We start from the raw sequence: 24590 nt of genomic DNA, 5'->3' as shown, positions 1-24590 counted from the left end.
ACTACTTAACAGTTTCTGTACTAAAGGATGTTAAACAAATAATTTGTATATGTGTTTGTCCAGTATAGTATCAGAAGCATACATTACATAAAATTCAAATGAATCCATAACTTCCCTCAAAAATAGCAGATCATAAATAAGTAGTACATTATGTATGTAACGTCTTATTATGCATTACATATTTTGCTTGAAAATACTTTTCCTCATATATGTATTTAAAAATACAAGGAACATAATGACTATACAGTGTAATATTTGTAATGTGAGTAGCTCTGCAACAATAAATTTCTATTTGCATTTAACAAACATCAAGGCCAATGTAGTATTCAGAATTGCAAAAAATGCATTTATCAAATATGTGTGCTGAAAATTAAAGTACACCATTGCACTTCTGTACATTATCAGTGTCATAATCCTTGAGGACATTCATGTAATGGTGTTGTTAAATTAATGTTGTGGTATGTGTTTCTGTTGGACATCACTACATTGACTTTCACATAAACGCAGGAAATTCACAAATTTTAGTCTGATACACTGCAGTACATTTGTGAGGTAATTTTTAAAGTACATAAAAGTGATTACTTTTATTATAATGTTCCCCCCTCCCCCTTACATGTCTTGTGTATAAGCATTCTTCACAAATGGAACATTGTAACTTGCATCATGGTGAGTATATAGTTTGGATTATACTAACAAATTTCATAATACACATATTTTAACTACTGTCAGAACATGCAGCTTTTATCTGCTATGTTATGAGAATATACAACTCAGTGCTGGTGTATTCACATTGCATTTTTGAATGAGTCCAAAAGCCACTGTAATGTTGGAAGTCATGTCATTCAAATTTCTAATTTTATTCAAGTGTTACAAGAAAATATTGGAAAGAACAGTGGTAAATTCATATACCATTTATTCTTGTTGTATCCCAATAATGTGTGATGTGATGTCAGATTAAACTAAAGTAGCCTTTATGTTTGATAGCATGATATTGATCATAATTTACTCTCTAATATGGTGTGCTAAAATGTATTTAACTTTCTTTGCTAAATTGTTTCCCTGTCTTTTTAACAACACTGTTCTCCTTTAAGAAAGAAAAATCTCTTGTGGCTTACCTTGTATGAGCTTGGATTGACTTTCAAAATGTTTCTTTTTGTGTGTGTCCATCCACATGTAATAACACCAGAGTAGATGAATAGAGTTTTATGAGATTTGATGTTTTGGTGTTTAGTAAAATTTATCCACTAACTAACCAACCAGATGGCTTACCGAACCCGAAGGTTCATCACCGAATTAACCAAAGCCCTCCACCAGACCCTGTCCTGGGCTAACAAAATCCAGTCTCCTTCAACTCTTATCTCCCATAGATCCCGCCTGAGATTATCCTCCCATCTACGTCTAGGTCTCCTCAGAGTTCTCTTCCCTTCAGGCTTCCCAAATAGTAGACCCAACCAACCAGATGGCTTACGGAACCCGAAGGTTCATCACCGAATTAACCAAAGCCCTCCACCGGACCCTGACCTGGGAAAACAAAATCCAGTCTCCTTCGACTCCTATCTCCCATAGATCCCGCCTGAGATTATCCTCCCATCTACGTCTAGGTCTCCCCAGCGGTCTCTTCCCCTCAGGCTTCCCAACCAATACCCGGTGCACACCTCTTGTCCCATCCATGCGTGCTACATGCCCTGCCCATCTCATTCTTCTTGACTTAATCACCCTGACAATATTGGGGGAGGAGTACAGATTTTTAAGCTGCTCATTATGCAGTTTTAAAATTTATCCACACACTGGTTAAATTGGATATTGTGTATTAATAATGGGCACTTTATTTGAAGACTTCTGTAAGTTTCTGTGCATTTAAGTAATTGGGTGGGACACCCTGTGTGGAGACTCTCCTATGAATCATGCAACTATGTGAGAATTCTTAGGGGTCCTTCCTTCATGGTGATGCCTTTACCAGTGTAGTTCACGTATTTACTGCAGGTTCCTTTGTATTGTATTGACTGCATGTTTATTTGAAGTTTGGCTGCCTTCTGGGATGCTGCACCTTATAGTCTTGGAGAAATTGACTTGACATTTCAGAGGTGCTTACTGCCCCTGTCATTGTGGTGATGAGTTATCATCCTTATCACCTTGATGTGGAAGCAGTGAACACCTCTGAAACACTGGTCAGTTTCTACCAGACTACAAGGTGCAGCATCCCTGATGACTGTCTTCTTCATACTTGTCGCCATGAGAACTTGAAATATCACCAGATTGCAGTGTTCATGTGCTTCAAGTAGTAAGTAATATGCTCTCAAATGAAATTTCTTTGGAGTCTTAATGCCTGCACTAGCTTAAATATTATCTTTGTAGCATGTTGGTCTTTCTGGAACTTGTCACTCTACAGATTTATAATTCTGTGCTGTCTGCTCTTATTCTATGTGCATTCTTCTTTTATTTCTTCCTGTATGCAGTAATCTCTTGAACTTATTATCTGACTTGAGTTTATCTTGTATGTCTATTATTTCCGTCCATGTATATTCAATAAGTTATCATACTTTTGCCCCTTACATTAATTTCTTGTGTCTTACCCTATACCCATGTCTTCCTAGGTTTGAACATTAGTTTGCATAATTTTTAATATGTGCTTTTGGACATTATTTTACCAGTGTCTGTGAATTGTACTTGTCTTTAATCCTGCAAAATCTCTCTTGTGATATAAACGTACTTGTTTTAAGTATTTCATTATTTACATTCATGTGAGTGTTCTATTGGTTTTAAAATTGATGTGTTTAAGTACTTATAATTCACTGTCATTCTCTTCAGTAAGAGACCTTACCTACCTTGAATGATGCTGGACCCTACTTGCTTTATTTCCAAATACTTGGCTTCCTCATTATATTAGATTTTTATTTTGTCCTCAGATTATTCATCTTTGTTCCACCTGTTTTTATTATCTTTTCTGAATCATTCTATTATTCGTTTTGGATCTACACTGTAAGTGACAGTAGTGTTTGACTTCATTTATAATAGTACAAAAATTTCATACATAGTGTGTCAGTCAGTTGTGAAATTAATTGATGATATATGATATATGATGTTTGAAAGAGTAATGCATTCTCTGCTAGTTAGTTTTTAATTTTTATCCAAAACATGTTTGTGTGCATGTTTCATATCTATATGGAGATCTTGTGGGAGGAGTATGGACTATTTAGAATGTGAAATATATCAGTGATACTTAACTTTTAATTGACTGGGTGTTGTGTAGCAGAAGATAATCATCAACTTGTCATAGCCTGTTGTGTTTATGTTATTTATATCCATATGTGCAGAAGGCATACATTATGTTAATTTTATGTTATTGTAATTATGTGCTAGCTTTTGAGGCTAATGAGTGTAATTTTTGTTTTCCTTTTCATGTCTGTCTGTGGGACGTGTGATCGTGTGCAATCAATCAGTCAGCAAAGTTATCATAGGTTTGGAAATGTATTTCAAAATCTGCTGTAGTAGGAGGTAGAGTAGATCAGCACCTTTCAAACTGTGGGTCACGATCCACCAGAGTAATATTCAAAACATGAAAAAGTTCTCATTAATTTATAAATTTTTTATCAGTGAAGTTGCTTGTTGTTTGGGTTTTAAACTACTCCTATCCACATATGAAGCTTGTTACTGTTAATCTTGAAACCTGCATACCGTGCAGTGTATTGATATATAAAATCATGCATTCAAACAAAACTGTTTACACTTGAAAAAACACTTAGTGCCAAACGCGTTTTGACCTCGATAGGTCATCATCAGTGGCAAACAGATTAATTCATATTAAATCAAACAATTCATAAAACAATGGTTTATTATAAAGCATAACAGGTTGCACTTTACAAAACCATTGAAGTTCACAGGCACAGACAACGCAGCCATGGCTAACCATAGACCAACAACGGAAATCAGGCCAGTGGACATAAAGCTAAGTACTCAATTTAGTGAGTACACCAACTCTTGTGCAATTAACATCCAGTGTGGTATTACATAAAATATAGTTTTGCTCGCTCTACTCCAAGTGGTCTAGAATAGTACATATTTCATTACATATTTTCTCTATGCTTTCAGTTGTATTGATTTGCAGCGTAATTGCTGAACAAAACTTTTATAAAGAGGTGTGCTGATTAAAGTTTTTGAAACCCAATTATTTATATATATTTTTTTTTTAAAAACACTCTTGGTTCTGTGATTATGAGAAGGATTGTCACATCCGTTCAGTAACAAGCATTCATTCTCTCACCTAAGTATCATAATAAGCAGCTTTAAAAGACAAGCATAAGTGAGTTGGTGTTCTATCCATATTGCTGGGCTGGCAATTGGCAAGGCTCCAGAAATATGCTTACCCATGCTATGTTGTCAACCGGTGGTGAGTACATATTTAGTTTTAATTTAAATGGATCGGAGTTAAATGGAAACCTACTTTTTGTCAGAGATTTTTTCTTGTTCCAAGAATATAGAGTAAACACAAATGTAAAATACAGGATTTGTTAGTCACACATGGGAAAGAAGTGTATAAAATATATTTATATGGCAGAAGTAAAAATGAAAGAAAATTAAGGAGAAACGAAAAAAAGAAATAAAACTGGAAACTTCACAATACACATTACACACATTATGGATTTTTTTCATGTATTTTGGATTATTAGTATATTATACAATATTTTATCTGAAGTAAGTGTATTCAACAGAAACCAGACAGTATTCAGGTCTTTTGGGATTCTGTTTTAAGAAGATTTTATATTTCTGGAGTCCTGACATCTGGTATGCATTATAAAATTAACACTTTAGTGGGAAGGTGTTCGTGACCCAGAAGGTTTGAAATATAAGCTGTCCTATAATATATATATTTTTTGCCTTCTGTTTTTAAATGCTTTTAATTCTTTGTGCATGATGCATATAAAAAATGGTACAGGGAAGAAGAATTCATGAATTGTGTTGTTGTTCAACTCAGATTTCTTCCTGAAGCAGTTGGCCTACATGCAGTCTGCTGCAGGAACAATTTTAGATCATGAAGAAGTGAGAGAGAGAGAGTGTGTGTGCATGTGCGCTCATGTGTGCACATACATGTTTGTGTATGTGTTTATCTACATGTTTAGTTATCTGAAATATAACAATGCATTTTTTTATCTTACAGGAAGAACTGATTTCTGTAGAGTATGTTCATGAGCCATTACAGTTTTCTCAATATTATTTGTGCTAATTGGAGAGAGAAGCAGCATGAATAATTTAAATTGTGAATAGTCCAGAATTATCTTGTTTATAAATAAAATAATTTCTTTATTAATAATTGGGAGTATACTGTGTGTGTTGGTAAGAGAAGGTGTGTGCATGTGTGTGCGCACGTGTGTGTGAGTGCATGTGAATAGCTATATATATGTATATAAAGTAGACACATTACTTAAGGAATCTCTGAGTGAAAATTAAGTTTAGTGAATGTAAAAATGATGACATTTTAAGTATAAGAAAGTGAATCAGAAACATGTTAACTTTTGTTGACATTTTTACATGCATATGTAAACATTTCCAGAAGTAGAGTATAAATCAGAATTTAATTTTCTTCCTTACATCTGCATTTCAAGGGTGCTTTTTACCTTCTGTTCTACTGAATAACCAGCAGGCATTTCTGGTGTCATGCATTTCAGAATTTCTTGTTAATTCTTGTGATAAGATATTGATTTATCTTACTACTGTATGTAAGCCGAAAGAAAATTAGGAAAATAACTATATTGTATACATGCCGTAAAATACTTTCATTTGCTAGGTGATGCCATCAGAACTGAGAGAACATAAATTAATAATTACACAGCACTTTGTTACATTAGTACAAATATTTTGCACCATTGCAGTTCCAACTGAGTACCTGAAAGACCTGTATTTTAATCTGAAATTGTAGAATGATAATTGTCATGTTCATAGCTTTGGGGACAACATATATATTCCATGTGGAATCTGTAGGTGTGTTTATGATCTCATGCCATGCCTAATTTCATATGCCCAGGGATTTCTACATTGTTTTGTATTTTACTAAAAAATTGCTAGAGCAAAAGTTGCATATTCATCAAAGATCTAGTACTCTACAAAATATTAGGGTATGCATTGAATGACACAAGTATTACCCCCATCTTGGAACTTAGCACAGTTGCTGCTCTAGTAGTTTTGATAATACAGAATTAAAAATTATGAATGTATAGAAACCTCTACTGGCATGACTAAAATCAGTGGAGACTGGATATTTGTTTCAAAAGTTTTTAGTGGGAGATAAATGCATGGATGTACATGTATATGTGAAACAGGAAACCTCGTTATTTTTCTAAATAAGTAATGTAAGGTGAAAGGATGTTCAAAATGTTGGTATATATACTGTGTTATGAAACATAATTTGTTCTTTGCCCTAAGTAATACATAACAACAGAGAAAACAAGTGTTATAAATTGTTTTTACATTGTCAAAATATCCAAGTTATTTGGTATTCTGCCCACATAAAATCTTTGAATCATTGTTACGTAGTATAAGAAGTGTTTTTAACTAAATGAAATCTTTGTTTTTAATAAGCATGTAGCTGTAACATTAAGCTAAAATGTTATTAATTTCAAACTAAATAACTGTTACTTATTATTCCCTCATTTATACATTTCATCATTCATTTAAAAGACTTTTTCATGAAAATTATACAGTTGCACTTATTTGAAGGCCAATTTAAGTTAATAATATCTATGAAGTGTGTTTTATTTTGTTTAGGTGTGGACTGTGGAAGTCCCTTACCATTCCAGCGTGTCTACCTATCACCACGGATTACTTTCCCGACAAGCGCAGCCTTCAGAATGACTATGTTGTGTCTGACTACAATCTTCTGCCTGATGATGTGAATGCAGATTTTGCTCAGCAGAGGGCAATCTACAAAAAGCCTTTAACCACTGCAGAAGTGTTTAAAGAATTGGTTTCACAGAGACTTGCTCAGGTTGGATATGACATGCTAATGAATTAATATAATGTTGTATACCATTAATATTTTAATAGTAGCTATGGCAAGTTATTATTGAAGACCTGGTGCTTAATAATTCTCAGTATGCTTTAATTTGGGAATGTTTACTGCTTTAATAAAGCATTTATATTTTTAAAACATTTTTTAAAGTTAGAAAACACAAGTTACAAAATAAATTATTTTTCTGTTAAATATAGGCAAAAGAATAAGTTGCGAGTGTTTGTATAGTAGGACATGTTATTTTGTTTATATCTTTATTTTTATATTGTTTACTTCTTAGGGGTTCCAGTTGATTGTGTTGTCTGAGCACAATCCGAAGAAACAGGCACAGACACCAGGCAGTAATTCCACCTCTGCCACAGCTGGTATTATAAGCTCACCTGTGATGTCTCGTCCTTGTGATATTGAACCAACTGAAGAATATTTTCTCAGCATTGGGCGAGTGTTCCACAAGATATCCCTCAGTGGATCATCTATTACTGTTAGAAGATACAGACCCAGGTATTTTTCTGTTTTATAATATACAGTATATTGTCAGTTTTGTTCTTTTGGGTTATGGCACTGTGTGAACTTATAGGTAGATACCAACATTTTGGAGAAGCATCCGTTCTCCATTTTTAGGGCACTGCAACCCAGAACAACATTGACAGTGTCACTGTGTGAACCTTAAATCTCATACAGTATGTTGGTTTGCCACATGCTTTGGAGTCAGTGCATGACTTAAATGTGAATGGAGAAGCTGTGTATCTTCTTTAATTTGCATATTTCAGCTCCCAAAACACCTGATAAGTTTTTAAGAATTTGGTGTTGGAAGTGTACACTTTTTGTTGCCAGGTAATCTGAGTTTTAGTTTATTTTTATTTTATAGGGGTTTGTTTTACGTAAATGTATGGATGGATGGATACATAGATAGTTGGAAAGAAACATTGATTGACTGTTTGGATTGATTAATAGGTAGAGGAAAACAAAATAAGTGGTTATAAAAATATACAAGGTACCTAGACTAAGGACACATTGTCCCTATATGTAAGCATTTTGGTATGAGGACATGGATGTAAAGCTTCACACATTCCAGATCACAGAACTAGTTGGAGGTGTTTGGCTTCATGCTTTGGCTGCTTTACCCTGGTGCCCATTAGATAGAAGGTGGGTTGACTTCAGAGCTGTTCTGCTTGCACCCAGTTGTGCAGCCTGTAGCCAGTCACCACACTGACTGAGCTGTGCTGGCACTTTGTAAAAGTACTTACAGTGATATCTGTGACCATTTGAAATGTATTTGAGACTTAACGAACAGGACTTTTGAGATACACAGGGAGAGAAGAAGAGATAATCTCTCCTAGAGAGGGGTTGATAGATTAACCGGTGATAGTGTATGAGAGAGGAACACATCCACATTTCTTACGATGATTTTAAAAATTAATTCATATTATGAATATTAACCATGTGTTAGGAAGTGACAATTGTCTAAATGTCTTGTATCTTGTACTTGGAAGAATGTGAGAGCGCCGACATTCGTAATTATGTGGCTAACATGGTTGTGAATTTTTATAGTTCTTTTTGGTACCCAATGAACAGTTCCACATCTTTGCCAGTTTGAAATTCATCCTATCATTTGATAAATAATACATAACTTATGCAGTTGGAAAACATTGTTAATAAACCAGTGATCAATCAACATAACATTTCTTTGCTTTCAGACATCCATACCCTCCTTTTAATATACATTATCGTTACCGGTTTCATGCCCCTCATCATGACAACTATGAAATATCATGGGTATCTTTCACAACAGAGAAATTAGAAAATTTTAATTGGAACTATCTGGATCACTACATTTGTACAAGAGGAGATACAGATTTTGCCCTTGCAGAGGTAAGGTGTTACGTTTGACTATATCATGACGTTACTGAAACTTACAGTGGGCCAAGATTTTACCATATTGCAATCTTTCATTGCACAATTCATGTCCTCATATGATTTACTTACCTTCATTTTCACTGTAAAGTAAAGTTCCTGTGGATGATGTGTGTGTGAAAGGAGTCAACACTGAAAAATGTAGTTTCCAGCATCCAGAAGGGATAGACAGGTATAAAATCTGAAGCACGTAGGAAAGCATTACATTTGGCATAGTTTAGTGAGAATTGTTCTTCGCTGTTGCTATAGGTCATGTGATCTATGGTGTGACGTTCCAGCCATGTGAACCAAGATATGAAGTACTGTAGTGCAGAAAGGAAAATTAAAGGTGTGGCATGACAATTGAGTTAAGCTTAAATGTGATAAAGAAATTGTCTTTTCTTAACTGTTAGGTCTATATACAGACTATAAAATTTATTGGAGAAAATGATTCTTTTATGTGGGTAGGTTATGTATACAATGACATTTTGCACAATAGACCATTTTCATAACTCCTCACATAAATCATACATCAGAGTTTTTGATTTAAGTTTTTTCATTCTGTAATATGTTAGTGATATGAGGAAATGCAATTATCTTGTTTTACATTATTCCATGTGAAGTTAACCTGGGAACTGGAGCCAGTATGTGAAATGATGAGTATAGTAAGATCCATCAGTATAAGATTACTTGAAATTCCATTCAGCCTGTGTAGAATTTCTTTATGCGCAAAGAGGCTACTCACAGTAGGCACATTTCTTCAACTTTGAACTTGAACTCATGCCAAACTGAAAAGGAATTAACAGAATTTTATTCAGTTTACAGTTCATAAATCTGTCTTATTTTACTAACAATATTCTCTTTATTTAAAAGGCCCAAAAGTACTGGCGCTTTCGTGTTTATCTTCTTCCACTGAATCATCAGGCTACAAAGAAGATATTAGAAGGTTCTGACCACTGTGATATTTACACACTTCCTTCCCTTGAGGATCAGGGTCATATGGTGGAAAACTTCTTACGATTTCTTGAGTCTTGGGTGAATAGAATTCGCCGTCCAAATACCTGCAAGAAACCAAGGGTAGGACCAACCACTTTTTCCATACTTCTTATGAGTATTTGTTTCGTCTTAAAGCATGGAGTAATTTCTATAATTTTTTATTTATTTATTTGAGAAGAGAATGAAAATGGCTGTCTTCTGGGTCATTATGCTGTATAGTCTGATAGAAGTTTAGTGACATTTCAGAGGTGCTGACTCCATCATCAGGGCATTGTCCCTGATGATGGAGTCAGCAAACATCTCTGAAATGTCACTGAATTTCTACCACAATATGCAGTGCCCAGAAGCCAGCCATCTTTACACTTGTTACTGTGAGACACTGAAATCTCACTTTGCAAGAGTTCCCCCCCCCCCCCCCCCCCCATGTTTATACATATGTTACAAATCTGTGTTTGGAATGGTATGCTGTAAATATAATATTTCTTTAATGCTACACAACTGAATGTGTAGTGATCTTATTTTACAGATAACATAAGTTTGATTTTGTAAATATGTAGTATATGGTTGCAAGTTTATTCTTTATATGTGCTGTAAGTTTAGTTTTGAGATGTAACTTGAGCTTTACTTTTAATTTGAAGTATGATTTCTTGTTTTGAATGTAGCATCATATGTCATATATTTTAAGATGCTAATTAAAACCGTGATCTGCATCTCTCTTTAATTTAAATTGCTTGTGTGCATTGCTTTATTGATCTTAAGAAGTTATGCTAGTTAATTAGAACTTGATGTGACACTTCTTTCTTTGTTAGTGAACATTACAGATACATTTTTATAATGCTTGTAACAATTTTAACACCCCTTTTTTGTCATGAATACCACTCAACCACAATTTCATGCATATTGTAGGAACACTTTTCCTGTGGGACTCCACTGGCTGTAGTGTAAGTGACCATAGTTATGGTCAAGTAATTAACACTCCTTTGTATTCTTGTTGTCCTGGGTGAGCTTGGGGGCTAGTTGTCCTGACAAAAGATGTTTGTAGTTTTCTTCAGTCATTCCCTCCAGGTAAATACTGGTGCAGTTCTTATTCTAACAGCAATCTCCTTTAACTGATATCTCCATTAATAAAATATTTCTGGGCTGTCAGCCATATCAGTTCATTAAAAATCAGCATTTCAGGGACTACCTCTGTCCCTATCAACAGGTTTTGCTGTAACAGTTCATCCAGACTGGCCCACATATATATTTGTCCAGCGCCTGTCTTTGAAGCTGAGTGTGAACTGGTGGGTGCTAATGGGCAGAGTCAAGTTCTTGCTTAGCTTAGCCTTGCTTCTGGATTGATTTGGTTCTGTATTGTTTCAGAATGTTAGATACCAGGTACGAGGACTGACTGACTGACAGAGTGAAACCGCTGCCCTTGTTAAAATTTTAAGGTAGAGCCTGAACTCAGTAGCCTCTTTTATTACACAGTCCATGTATCCTGTGGCCTTATCCAGCATGTATATGCTCTTTAAATTGATGTTATGTCCTGTGTCAAATCTCTGCTCTGCCATGGTTGACTTCTGTGGCTGGCCCATATGTATGCGTCTCATGTGTTCTTTGCATCTGGTTTTGATGGATCTGCCAGTCTTTCCAACATGGACTTCGCTGAATTTGCAGAGGACACAGTATATGCCTGCAATTTTTAGGACCATTTTGCCTTAAACAGGTCCACCCATTGTTGTTCATCTTGACTGGGATGTGGATGGTTATGATGTTGTATTTGGCAAGGAGCCTGCTGATTTTGTGTGAGGCCACTTTGAAATTATATTAATGATACACTTGTCAGCTTCTCAATCTGTATTTGTGGCTTCTGTTTTGTGGCTAGGGTATGCTTGACAGAACAGCTGCTGTGTCCATTTTGTTTAAAGGTTTTCCTTAGGTGGTTGATTTCCTTGTCTAGGCTCTCAGCATCACAAACGGTCCTTACCCAGTGAATGAGCATATTCGGCATAGGCTGCTTCTGTAGCAGATTGTGTTCAGACTTCACATGGAAGTACAGGTCCATATGCATGGGCATCTCACATGTATTTAGAAAGCAAATCTTCAAATTAATCCTGAGGATGAGTTATCTTAACAGGTCATTTTGGATTTCCAGCATTTGGTGGGATAATACCTCAAAAATAAGCCACTTATGCTGCCTCGTATATCCTTTCCAATTCACAGTTGTGATCATCATCATCATCATTACATTTCATAATACACTAAATATTGATACACTATCATTCAGTAATCTACAATTTAAGCAAAATCATGCATACTGATTAAGTAACTTTCTGTTTAGTAATAGAATCCAAATTTTTAACAGCATTAATACTGAAATCCATGATTTGACGTGATCTTGTGCCAGTTCCAAACCTCCCAGTCTCAGAATTTAGCTCCAAAAGATACAGCTTAACTTTCATTTTGTAGGAATAGGGGATTTAAAGACCTATGCTAAGGCGCTGCCAGCCAGACTTTAACTCCATGGTTAATGGTCTAGTGATATGCTGGTGTAACGCATGGTCATCTGGAACATGGATGATGAGAGTTAATGTTATTTTCCCATCTTCTTTCTTCTTGGTCTTCAAGTGGCCACTTTCCAAGAGGTTTTTCTACCAAAACACTACATTTGTTTGTCTCCCCATCGAAACTACACGTCTAGTTCACCTCCTTTATTTTTATACCCTAACAGTGCTAGGTAACCTATAGAAATCAAAGTACACGCAGCATCACAAGTTCCCAGTATCTTTGCACATAACTTAATTGATTGCATGTGTTGACTAGACAAGAAAGAGACACTGATTATAGTAATTATTTTTTCCAGTCTCATTCTAAATAATGAAGGAACATGTGCCAGATTGTATTATTTGTTAATAAACTAAACCATGTCAGTACTTTTTTTTAATAGGAGTCAATAAGGTATGATTGAAAAGGAATATACTATAAAAAATATCGTTAGAGCCACTCTGGATGAACTCGTTAACACTGGATTAATTAGAATCATATAGTATTTCTTAATTTCTTTGTATTGTAATTGGATGCTGCATGCTTTTTTATGACAGATCTTCCCAATTGACTTTTTTTAAGCAAAGGTAGTTTTGAATTCTTCAATCATGAGAAATTAAGTTATTGCGGAATGTCATTCCACTGGTGCTGGGGGAATGCCACCTCAGAGTCTGTACAGAAATTAACTGCAGGTACTATCCATACAGTTAAACTCACTGCTTCTCAGCCAGCAGCAGCCAGTCAGCAAGACAATATCTTATTTCCGATTTCATTTAGCATGTGAAGGGAAGAGAAGTGTAGGAAGACCATTGAACAGATGGCATGAAACTGTAACAGGCCTGGTGCATAATAGGTTTTATTTAGGTTATCATCTTAATTGAAGATATTTCAAGTTAAATAATTGTTATAACAAGGTATGTTGGTGGAATGATAGATTTTTTTTCTCTTTGGGTGGAGGTCATTTTAAATGTGTAACAGTCAGGTGGAGGATCTTCTTCCAACATATCTTATTAATTAAATGAATACCAGCTATTTATTGAAACGAATTGAAAGCAAGGTAACATTTTTAAGATTTATGATAAAATCCTTTGAAAATTTCAGTCATATATTCTAGTAAGAAAAGAAAAAAAATCTCTTTTTTTTAGTGGTAACTAATTAGTCTATAACTGTTTTCATAATCATGCACCAGAGTGGTTATTTGTTTGAAGAATTGGCATAATGATTGTCTTTCTTCGACAGAAGCATAAGTAAACACATGATTGTTTGCTTCCTCTTATGAACCAAGAAATATTTTATTGCATTTTATTTCTGGCTATATGGTAACACTCTGCCATTTACATTCCATTGTTACATTCTTTGCACAAGGTGCATTAATTTAATACATAATGGAGAAGTTGTGTGTGTCTGTGTTCATATTTGATCCTTAAAACTTTTAACAGATTACAATGAAATTTGGTATTGAGGGGTGTGAATGAAGCATTTCAGGATGAATTTAGTTTTTTCCCATATATATATCTGTCTGTATTGAATATCTTCTTACATAAAGCTCAAATAGAAGTTGATCAAATTTCTCTAAAACACATTGATGTTGGACTACTGTGTCGTAATACCATGTGGACGTGTAGGTAGATCAGTGTTTTTGAGGAACATACTACCTCCATCTTCAGTTTACAAAAATTAGCATGTGACATCAGAGATATGATATAAATCTTGTTAAGATCTGTAAAATTTGCCTGGAATTTTTTGATATTGTGGTATTTAATAGAATATAAGGACATACTTTCTGCCTCTGTGCAGTCAAATACCTGTACTATTAATTAGGTTTGCCAGCAATAAAATGTATGTCTCCATGCTATTATAATGTATTGTTCTGATGATTACCTCTGCTAGCAGAATACGTGTCCACAATGAATAAACATAAAGATTCTGGTTTCAAAATTGCAAAGAATGCGTTTGTTTGTGTTCAAGTCTTGCTGCATATAGATTTCAGTTTTGGTTATGTAGCTTATAGGCTAAAATATTAAGGCATTGACTGGGAAGATTTGTTGTCATTGTTTTAGAATATACAGTAGATCTGAGTTGCTTGTCTGTCTTCTTTGCTTGCCAACTGCATGCCTATGTTACAGAGCCCTGGCTTTTCAACAGGAAGCAAGGGCCGACAAAAGTTGATACATCGTCGCCATAGCTCCAGTTTGACTTTCCTCTCCCACAGTAACAGCTCATCAACAAGTAACCCATCGAATAATTCACAGGTACATTTCCATTCCTGACCTGTCATCCCATCCATAAACTAATAAAACTTATTAGGATTTTGTATATTCCATTATGATAAATCATACAAGAACATGGTGTATTCTGTTGTAACTAATCAAAAGTGTAATACTTAATATAATATACAAGCTTCAGATATGAATCTGTTTAAATGCAGAGCAGTAATATTTTTTTTATGAGTTACAACATTACCTTAGCTGTGAATGTTTCTATTTTCATTGGGCTTCATATTGCTGCAAGTACTTACACCGTTTTAAGCATTTATATTAGAACATTATTTCCAAAATGTTCTATACATTGAGCTCTTTTGTACTAATATAATATTTATGAGGCCCCAACCAAATAAAGAAAGATGTAGGACAAAGCTGTTTTTAAGCTTGCAGACAGGACAAAGAACGGTAATTAATCTTTGTTGTATGGGCATAGGGAATTTAAATCCCTATGTTACAGGACAACCAGCTTAGCTCTGGATGTAACAGAAAACTACAAAAAATTTTCAGTCAGGATAGTCGGTATCCAAGCCAAGATTCTAATCCAGGTCCTTCCTAATATAAAGTTATTTGCTAACCTTTTGACCATGATGTTCAAGTGATTTATGTTCTTCTGTCAGCGTAAGAGACCATGTTTCCCAACTCACTGTATGTGATGTGCATAACTTATAAACTGTTAACGTGCATACACTCTTGTCAAGAGTCATCTTTTTCCTTGGTTTCAGACAAGTGTTGTTGGCAATTCTCCATTCAGAGAAAGATTGGGCAGCAACCGTGTTGTCGACAAGCCACGTCCGAGGTTTGTTGCAGATGGGTTTCTTTTTGTTTGCACACACTTGATTTAATATCTATTCCAGCTTTCTTCAAGTGCAAAATTGTAATATTCATCAACTTGTGTTTATTCCTCCAGCAGCATGGTGAAGGCATTACTTATAGACAGTAGATTATGGATTGTGTTATGAGTAAGATTTGTGGGTAGGTAAAGATAAAATCTGTTTCAGCTTGGCAGCTTTCCTCATCAACATGGTGAAGGCTTAATGTTGGCTGATTGTTTGTAGGCTTTACAAATTAATTGTACAGAAATGTCTTTATTTTCTAATAATAACATTTTCAGTATCTTGTACCATAAAGTATCTCTGAAGTTATTCTATGAAAATAGGAATATATTCTATTGTACAAGGTCTTTTTTAAACAATTGTTAATCAGATGACTGAGAAATACCTTAAATTTATAACTGTCATCATCAGAGTGCACAATTGGATCTAATCTTGGACCATTTCAGTATTTTCTTTATATTTGCGCCTACATCTCCTAAATGTTGCCTACCTTTGAGGTTTTACATCTAAATGGTGTATACATTTTGTGTTTCCCCCATATATGATTCATGTCACGTCTTCATGTATTTAATAACCCTAAAAATATTAAGTGGATAGTGAAACCTTTTAGTGTGTAATTTTCTGCATTTTCCTGTTATGTCGTCTCTTCTAGATGCAGAAATTCTCCATGACCATCTATTCTTGGATTCTTTTGATCTGTGTTCTTTCCTCCAAAGGAGAAACCATGTTTCGGATCTATATGAAACAGTAATTGGAATTGTAGTTCTATGTAGTGATATTTTTGTTCTGGGCTTTTAGGAAGGAGGAGGGAAGATATTGTAATTAGTATATTTTCTGGCATGAAAGATGCATTCTTTCTCCTCAGTATATCAGGAATATTTAATTCTGAAATCATGGTGTGTAATACACTAGTAAATATGATGCTAGGATCTTTGCATTGAAATGTTATGTCTTATCTGTGAAATGTTTACACTATGTTGACAGTCTTACTTTAAACTCCAGAACCTATAAATTGACACAACTGACAGACTGTATGCACTATTGTCAGTCTTTCACTAAACTACACTGTCTCACTCAGTTACACTCTTACCTTCTGCTTTGGCTATAATAGATACCAAGTGTGAACTATAGTTTGCTAGGACATCTGCTGGTTGTACATACAAACAGTTCAAATGCAGAATAGTACTTTACATATAGACATGTGTACATACATTTTACTTTTACATGTCTGAACAATAATTTACCAGCTACAGAGAATATTTAGTGTTGAACGAAGAAAGTGGTTTTTGTCTCCTTTTCATTTTTATGGCACTCACAGAATTGTTTATTTTAAACATATCACAAAATTAATATTGGCTACAGATTTTTCAGATTTCCAGCTTTATAGTTTTCTTGTGTAATGTATATTCCTGTTTTTGTTGTGTAACTTCATGAATGCTATTAATATGGTTTTGTGTTTCATGTGCTTGTTTTAATGAGATAGACCTGGGTACTGACCCCATACTGGAATGCTGCAAATTGTGTTCTCTCTTGGGGACAGATCCTTATTCTTCTGAGAATGATCTCGCTAGATTCTATGTAGGCAAGAGTAGGCTCCAACAAGAATGCAAGCATCTTCTTTCTTGAGTTTATTATATTTTCTTGTAAGACAGTTTAACAAATTCAGACCCATCTGGAAATTTATTAGATGGCCCTTGCAACATGGACATTTTGTTCAATGCACAGTTTATTTCAACCATATTTTTGATTGCTTTAAAATAACAGTATTTAAATGTTGCTTGAATTGTTCTCTATAAACATTTTATTGTGATGTAATCTACAAAAGCATTTCTTAACCCTGAATGTGGGAATTTAACCTTTATCATACAGAGATGGGAGATTTAAACCCATGTACTATGACACTGTCAGCCTGATGAGCAGTTTACAATATGCTAGTGTAACACAGCTCATTTGCACATAAACCACAATACACAGTTGTTAAAGGTTAATAGAGGTGAAGTTACATTAGCCTATAGCTTAATAGAGATTCATATGCTGCACTTTTGCTTGTCATTTAAATTTCACTTAAATTGCATAAATTGAAAGGTAGTTAGGAAAAGAATTTATTAAGCTAAAGTTTAGAAGTTTTCAGCCATTGGTTTGAATCTGTTTATGCTTTTTGGTGTGACTCGGTATGGGATGTCATGATGCACAGTTTGAGGTACACTGGCATAAAATTATTTTTATTTTGATGTTGGTGTGGGAATGCAGTTTAAACTGTAATGCTGCCTTTGTGAATAATCATGTACAGATTCAAAATATGTCATTGAATTTTTGTGCTCTTGTTTTATGGCCATTTCACCTTGGTATGGAGTTATGTGTATGTTTGATGTTTGATCAAAATTGCTGCCTCTTTTGTTTCTCACTGTATCCTCTTTCTGCTAGGAGAAGCATGGTTCTAATCGCATGGCTGAACGACATACCACCAGGTCAGTATCATTGTGTCCATCATTTTAATAGCATTGCGCTTCTGTTTTCTGACACATAAGACACATTTTACCATCTGCTTGAATATACATATGTAACACAGTAGTACAGACTCATCTGTGCAAAGTTACAGTTACCTACCTCAGCATAGTCCAGCTGATGGCCTGCGGGCCACTTCCAGCCCAAAACCACTTGTGAATTGTGTCAGATACAAGCTGTTGGAGAAAAAAATTTAAAATAATGTGTAACTCTATAGTAATTTTTTTACATTTCAATAAAACTTACATTTGAGCATGTAATTTGTAATTTATGAATAAATATTCTCATCAACAACGAAAACTGGCTATTAGTTTAAGAAATGTGCCAGGAAGGGTTTATTGGCCCTTGATCCAACAGGAAAGCTATTCTTAGCCCAAGAGAAGAAAGAGGTTGTACTACCATGACTTGGCTGATGAAGAAATTCATTATAGTTTTTACAAAAGCCCTCCACTGCTCAATAACCTGAGCTAGATCAATCCAGTCCACATCTTAATACCTAATTTCTGTGCTTACGTCTCTTAAGTGGTCTTTTTCCTTTGTGGTTTACCAACCAAAATGTTTAATGTACTGTATTTCTCATTTTACCCATACTACATTTCCAGGCTCATCTTTTCTTTCTTGATTTAACCACTGTAAGTGTTCAAATGATACATTTAATAACTTGGGAGACTCAGCTTTGAGAAAAGGATAATTTTGAGATGGATCTTATGGGTGCAGGATATGAAGATTTGAACTGAATTCTGTTCTTTGGTGATTGAATCAAGAGGCATGCATGGAAATCCACTTTTAGTTCCAAAACTTGCAGGGAATTTCTTTACAAGCTGAGTAACTGTAACTTTTCCATAAAACCATGTACCCCAGACTGAGTGAGAGAGAGATGTTATCAGAGTAAGTTGCTAGTTTTATTAATATGGCATATTTTTGAAGTATTCAGACTCTCAGTTTGAAAATTCTGTACATATACATAGGTCTTGTAATAATTTGACGTGTTTTGTATAACAGAAAATATGTTAATAGCTAAAAGAATGGGACTGTAATTTATAATTTTATCTTCTGTATTTTAATATTAAAACATCAAAACACATTGGGGCATGAATAAGATGGAGTATTGCATGTTTATACAATTCTGCAATTTCTTATATGTATTAACCTGATCCCCGCTATTGTATGCGCTAAAAGTGTTTAATGCCATGTGTTGAGTGAAAATTAAAAAAAATAGGCATATTGTTCTACAGTATTCTATTCTCACAAGTTAAGAGAACTTCAAAGTGTGTTTACTGCATTGTCTCGTGTTTGTAAGTGAAGAGTTTTTGTCTTGTATGTTTATTACAAGAAGCCAAACCCATACAAAAGTTTTTGAAAGATTCTGTTGTCGCTGTAACTCAAACCACTTCCATGCGCATGGCTTACTCATCGCCCTGATGATGGAGGCAGCAAGGACCTCTGAAATGTTGGTAAATGCACAGTTTAGGCTTTTTGAAATGAGTGATGTTGAAATTTTGAATTATTCAGTGTTTTGGCAAACATTGTAGTTGCCATCTTCAGGATGAGTACATAATGGTTGGGTATTTTTGGAAGCCTTATAAGTGCATGTAGTAGGTAGGGAGTTGGGTTTGGTGGATTGGAAGAGTGCTTCACCAGTCAGCACAAGAGACAATAGTAGAGAATTGAGATACTTATGTTTAAACATTGCCTTTGCATATATAAATTGATGTATGAGGTACATTGTAAAAGTAAGTTTGATTTTACTGTAAAGGAATGCTACTGAGAACAGAGTGCACAGTTTGTTCATTTTCCTAAATAGTTTCCTTGCTCTGTACGTAACTGCCACGTGTCCAATTTTAGAAGTGTTTTAGGAAGTCTTTAGTAGTTTATTTGCAACAGTGGTAATTCATTTTTCATGTTAAGTTTTTGACTGATACTCTCTCAAGGTACATCTCTAGTCTTCCATATTTGGGTATAGCCAGAAGTTAGACAGGCCCAAGACATGTGTGCAGAAGAGAAGAAACTTGAGAATTTCATGCCAATACATTCTTCAGAAGTAGCATTTATAGTGAAATTACAACTGTTAAATGTGAAATATTACAGTTACAGCTTACAGTTGAGGTAATTGAGTTTTGTGCTAAGAAAAACATAAGAGAGAGCTTTTGTAACACCTAGCAAGTGTAACTTACTTTTAGAATGCATCTCATATGTATGTCAGATATACAGATAGAGTTATAACCGTTTACAATTCATTCAGTTGTATTTATTGTAATTGATGCATTAGGTCACGTTCTAAAGTCATGGAGCGAGTGAAGGCAGAAGTAAGTAGCAGTGGTCGCATCTCTCCTGCCAGCGAGGCAGCTTTGGGAGACAAGATTTCAGGTCAACAGCCAGTGTCTCCTGAACAGCAACAACAACAACAGCAGCAGCAGCAAACAACTGACTCCCCACATCATCAGGACCCCACAGATGATAGGCAAGTCATCATATATAGCCATTGAGTTGATAATACTCCTGCTCTTTTTTCAGTTTTTCATTCCTCCCCCCATTGCTTCTTACAGACAAATGCTGGAATGGGACCTTAAGATGGTCTATAATCTGGAAAACAGGTTCTGGGCACTGCGTAAAATGCTGAAATATAAAATAAACAGTAAAGTTTGTATGCAGTATAACAGGTACAGAAATAGCAAGAGACTATAAAAATTGTGATTTTGCTAATAAATTTGTTTTATCAGTAGCTTTTATGGTAGGTAGCCCAGTGGTGTTCAGGCCTAACAAGGGGGATGATGCTCTGTGGGGCATAACCACTGGAGCAGCAAGTGCAGGGGCAGGGTCCCATGGAACAAAAATGCAAGGGAAAGGCCAGCTTTGTAATGTTGCCAATGTCAACCCCAGTTTCAAGCAAGATTGAGGATGTTTTAGAACTGGAAATTTGTGCAGTAGGAATGAAACTTTTACCTTTGGCAACCTTTTGATTGCTTGTGTATAATACCGGTAATCATACAACATCTACCTCTTTAAAGACTGATTAATAAATAAGATAATAAAATGGTTTGTACATGTTTGAAGAATGACAGAAGAGAGAATTATAAAGGAGGTACTGAACATGAAACTAGAAGGAAGATGTCCAAGAGGGAGATTGAGAACAAGATCAAGATGTGGACAACAGATTAGGAAAGATGTCACACAAAAAGAAGGGAACAGCATGATGGAAAGTGAGGATTAGAAGTTATGCAAATATAGAGATGAGGAGGCTTGGTTGCTACACAACCTGCATAAAAAGTGGGAACTTCTTTGAAAAAAAGGAGGTGATTATTTCCATACCAACAACGACTGGATAATTTTGACCCTGTATCATGCCCTGAATTTCTGCTGTGATGGTGGGATGATGATGTGTAATGGTAAATAATAGGTTCTGTAATAGTAGTGTCCTGTGAACAGTTGAAGACGTGATTGATTATTCTGTACTAAATAATTAATGAAATTTTGAAACTGTTATTTCAGTCAGAGTCATTTTGACATCCATCGACTGAAGAGCACAGCAACAATATTAGAAATTATTGAAGCTATGCGAAACACAGCGTCAGGTGTTGGTTTTCTAACTCATCATCCCAGCTTGCCAAGCTATACATTTGTGAGTGCAGATGCTGTGCAGTGGTTGATATGTCATGTGGAAGGAGTACTGCATGAAGAGAGGGCTGTTAATATTATGGAGGTCAGTGTTTGTTTAAATCAGAACTCTTTGTTCTTTGTATATTTCATAGTGGTGCCATCTCTTAACATCAGCATGCATGTGTGTGTGGGTGAGGGAGTGTACTCATGTGCAATACAAAACTGACTGATAAAAATCTGAACCCCGAATTCCATCTGCAAGATTGAAAAATAAAAAGCTTACCAAACTTGCATCACGAGCTCAGTTGGTTCACTGGGACATACTTTCATCCATCTTCACTTTAATGGCTGAAATTTTTTAAACCACATTGTGTTTCTTCTACAGTTTTTTTTTATTTTCAAAAGTATGTGCTTTTATCGTGTTGTGATTTGGGAGCTTTGCAGCTACGGTTGAATATATTGATCTGTCATCAACTTTTCAGCAAATGCTGAAGGAACACATGATATGCCATGCATCAGGTGATTTCTCCCATCCATTTATTGTGGGCTTCCACTTATACCACATAGTTCAGCAAGAGAAATATCAGAAAGGTTAGTATTCTTTAATTTAATTATGATTTCTGGCTTCATAAACTTGACTTTCCACTTTGTAAAACAATGTCACTGAAGCTTTTGCTTGGAGGAATACATGTATAGGCTCAGTATTTCTTTAATTTTATGTCCAACTATAAATTTTTTTGACTTTAAAAAAACTTGCATTAAATTATTTGTTGTTTATGTGCCAACCTTGAGTTTATTTTATTAGATTCTCTTTGTTTGCATTGTGCAAAACAAAGAACGCATTACTGGGAAATGGGAGTTATTATTGTTCATCCATTTGCATGTTCCACTTTATACTGTTTTATGAAACCATATTAAATCTGGTGCAGGATGTATCTTGCAGTAAGTTGTCATTTAGCAGCTAAGAATCTGTTTTCCCCAGTTCTTCCAGGCAAATTCTGGGATAGTAGCTTAAAACAGGCCATAATGGGTTCCACATTTTTTCCATTTTGTTATTCACAGCAATCTGATGCTGCATAGCCAATGCAGCTGAAAAACCATAATTAAATAAACCAAGAACCACAAATATGTGAATATTTTTGCCTTATGAAATTTACACCAAATTGATAAGTGGTTAAAATAAAAATTACAAGTCTCAGCATGGTATGTTTTATATTATGTACATTTATTGGTTAATTTTTGTGAAGATAAATTCTTGAGAAGTGTAATGAGTCAAGTTTTTCATTTTAACAAAGGAAATTCTATTGGATGCTGTAAGCATCGTGCTCCTTCCCACTCATGTTAAACCTGTTAAATCCAGAATCCTTGTTCAGAAGCTAATAATCAGTCTGGTACAAAAGTCCCTACTTAGTGTGGTACTCAAAGTATAATTACCATCTTTACAAGAACCCACCATTGGCTCTATCCTGATCCAGATGGATCCAGTCCATAACCTCCCATTCTAAGATAACATTTTAATGTTTCCTCTGTTGGTGGCTGGGTGGCCCATGTTGTGTTTTCCCTTCAGGTCTACATACTAAAATTTTGTCTGTATTTCTCATGTCTCATGTACAGTGAAACCTCTATCCATCGTTCCCCGAACTATCGTTTTCCCAGATGCATCGTCCGTTTTGTTCGGTCCCGGATACATCCCATATAAAATAATGTTACATTTTCCCGCATCTATCGTTTTCCCGCATTCATCGTTTTTATTTCCCACCCCCGCCAAAAACGATGCATCGAGGTTTCACTGTATACATAAACCTCAGAATTTTAAATAAGAATACAAAACCACTTTAAATATAGATTATAGAAATACATAAATCTTAAGAAATTTCAGCAGAGGTGAAATAATCTGCAGAATGGAAAGAGTGAGTGAAGAGGTGACCTCTCAATGCACGCTTGAACACCTTTAAATCATTTAGAGTTTTAATTGTTGGTGGAAGATTATTAAATAACTTGATACCTGTATAGTACGTTCCTTTTTGACGTTTATTAGGGTTAGCATAGATTATACAAAAATTATATGCTTGTAGTTAATTTTTATTTCAGTGTTGCTGAGATTTGTCAAATTTGTTTTTTACATACAAAATAAAAGTCTAGGTGTCCATGAAACCCAAAGGTTCTGGAAATAAATATGACATGCGCCCTGATGTGGAGAAAAGGTGTTTAGAGTATTACAGTAAGTGCAGTACGTGAAAGTATTATAACAATGCCGCATGGAAGTTACTGTAACTAAAACATTTCACTTTCCTTAGTCGTTATAACTTGAAACTGTTGCTTGTGTTTTCCAGGTCGTGGAGACAGCATCTAGTGCTCTGAAGTCAAGCACGACGGATCCGTTCTACCGTCGTCAGTGCTGGGAAGTAATTTGCTGTTTCTTGGTGGCATCCCTGAATTTTAATGATGATGAGAATAGAGTGCAGCAGCTTTTCTCCTGTCCAAGGTATATAAGAGCAGTTGGAGGCAGAAGAATATTGTCAAACTAACCTCATTCTTGATATTAAAATAGTGTACAAAATAAAAGATGTTTTTCCAGCCTGATGGTACTAACATGACATAACAGATTGTTAATCACTGGCTTTTCAACGCAGAATTGTAAGCGAGTCCCAAGGCAGTCCATGAGGCACTGTTATAGACTTTTCTCTGAGCACCCAGAACTCATTATTTACTGGTACAGTGAGCCCGTTAGAGGCTGTATCACAATTAGTTTGGGTTTAGTATCCTGCCAGTACCAGGAGGCTTCTACAAGTAATGTATTTCTTTGTCATATCATAAACCCAGATTTCCCATTTGCTCTGTGCCCCGTACATCAGTTGCTGATTTAGGAAGCAGCTACTGCATTGGCCACTGTTGTGACCAACATTTTGTACACTGAACATTAGGATGCGAGTGTAATTATCTGTACTCATTGTGATTGATGATCCACATGTG

At 35.2% G+C, this 24590-nt stretch overlaps 1 protein-coding gene across 21 annotated transcripts in view; it reads left to right on the top strand.

Annotated features, from left to right (window-relative positions):
• The window catches only part of LOC147871101 (GATOR complex protein Iml1-like), a 59935-nt gene that overhangs the window by 16758 nt on the left and 18587 nt on the right, over window positions 1-24590 (top strand). For 15 of the 21 annotated variants that reach the window (XM_087341247.1, XM_087341251.1, XM_087341248.1 and 12 more), the window contains 11 exons: window positions 3441-3495; window positions 6760-6979; window positions 7284-7504; window positions 8701-8875; window positions 9770-9973; window positions 14545-14670; window positions 15405-15478; window positions 20290-20481; window positions 21510-21720; window positions 22100-22208; window positions 23951-24102. In XM_087341247.1, coding sequence (XP_087197373.1) covers window positions 3441-3495; window positions 6760-6979; window positions 7284-7504; window positions 8701-8875; window positions 9770-9973; window positions 14545-14670; window positions 15405-15478; window positions 20290-20481; window positions 21510-21720; window positions 22100-22208; window positions 23951-23970 — 1607 coding nt within the window. In that variant the 3' untranslated portion in view covers window positions 23971-24102. Of the gene's footprint in view, window positions 1-3440; window positions 3496-6759; window positions 6980-7283; window positions 7505-8700; window positions 8876-9769; window positions 9974-14544; window positions 14671-15404; window positions 15479-17939; window positions 17984-20289; window positions 20486-21074; window positions 21420-21509; window positions 21721-22099; window positions 22209-23950; window positions 24103-24590 lie in introns of those variants that run through there. The other 6 variants (XM_087341261.1, XM_087341263.1, XM_087341262.1 and 3 more) reach the window with 6 other exon arrangements.

This window comes from Zootermopsis nevadensis, unplaced genomic scaffold (genome assembly GCF_977971745.1).
Source record: "Zootermopsis nevadensis isolate Lab colony 2312 unplaced genomic scaffold, Znev_1.0 Znev_ptg000066l, whole genome shotgun sequence".
Taxonomy (NCBI): Eukaryota; Metazoa; Arthropoda; class Insecta; order Blattodea; family Termopsidae; genus Zootermopsis; species Zootermopsis nevadensis.
The sequence above is the reverse complement of the archived record's forward strand: the minus strand, read 5'-3'. Positions and strand labels throughout refer to the sequence as shown.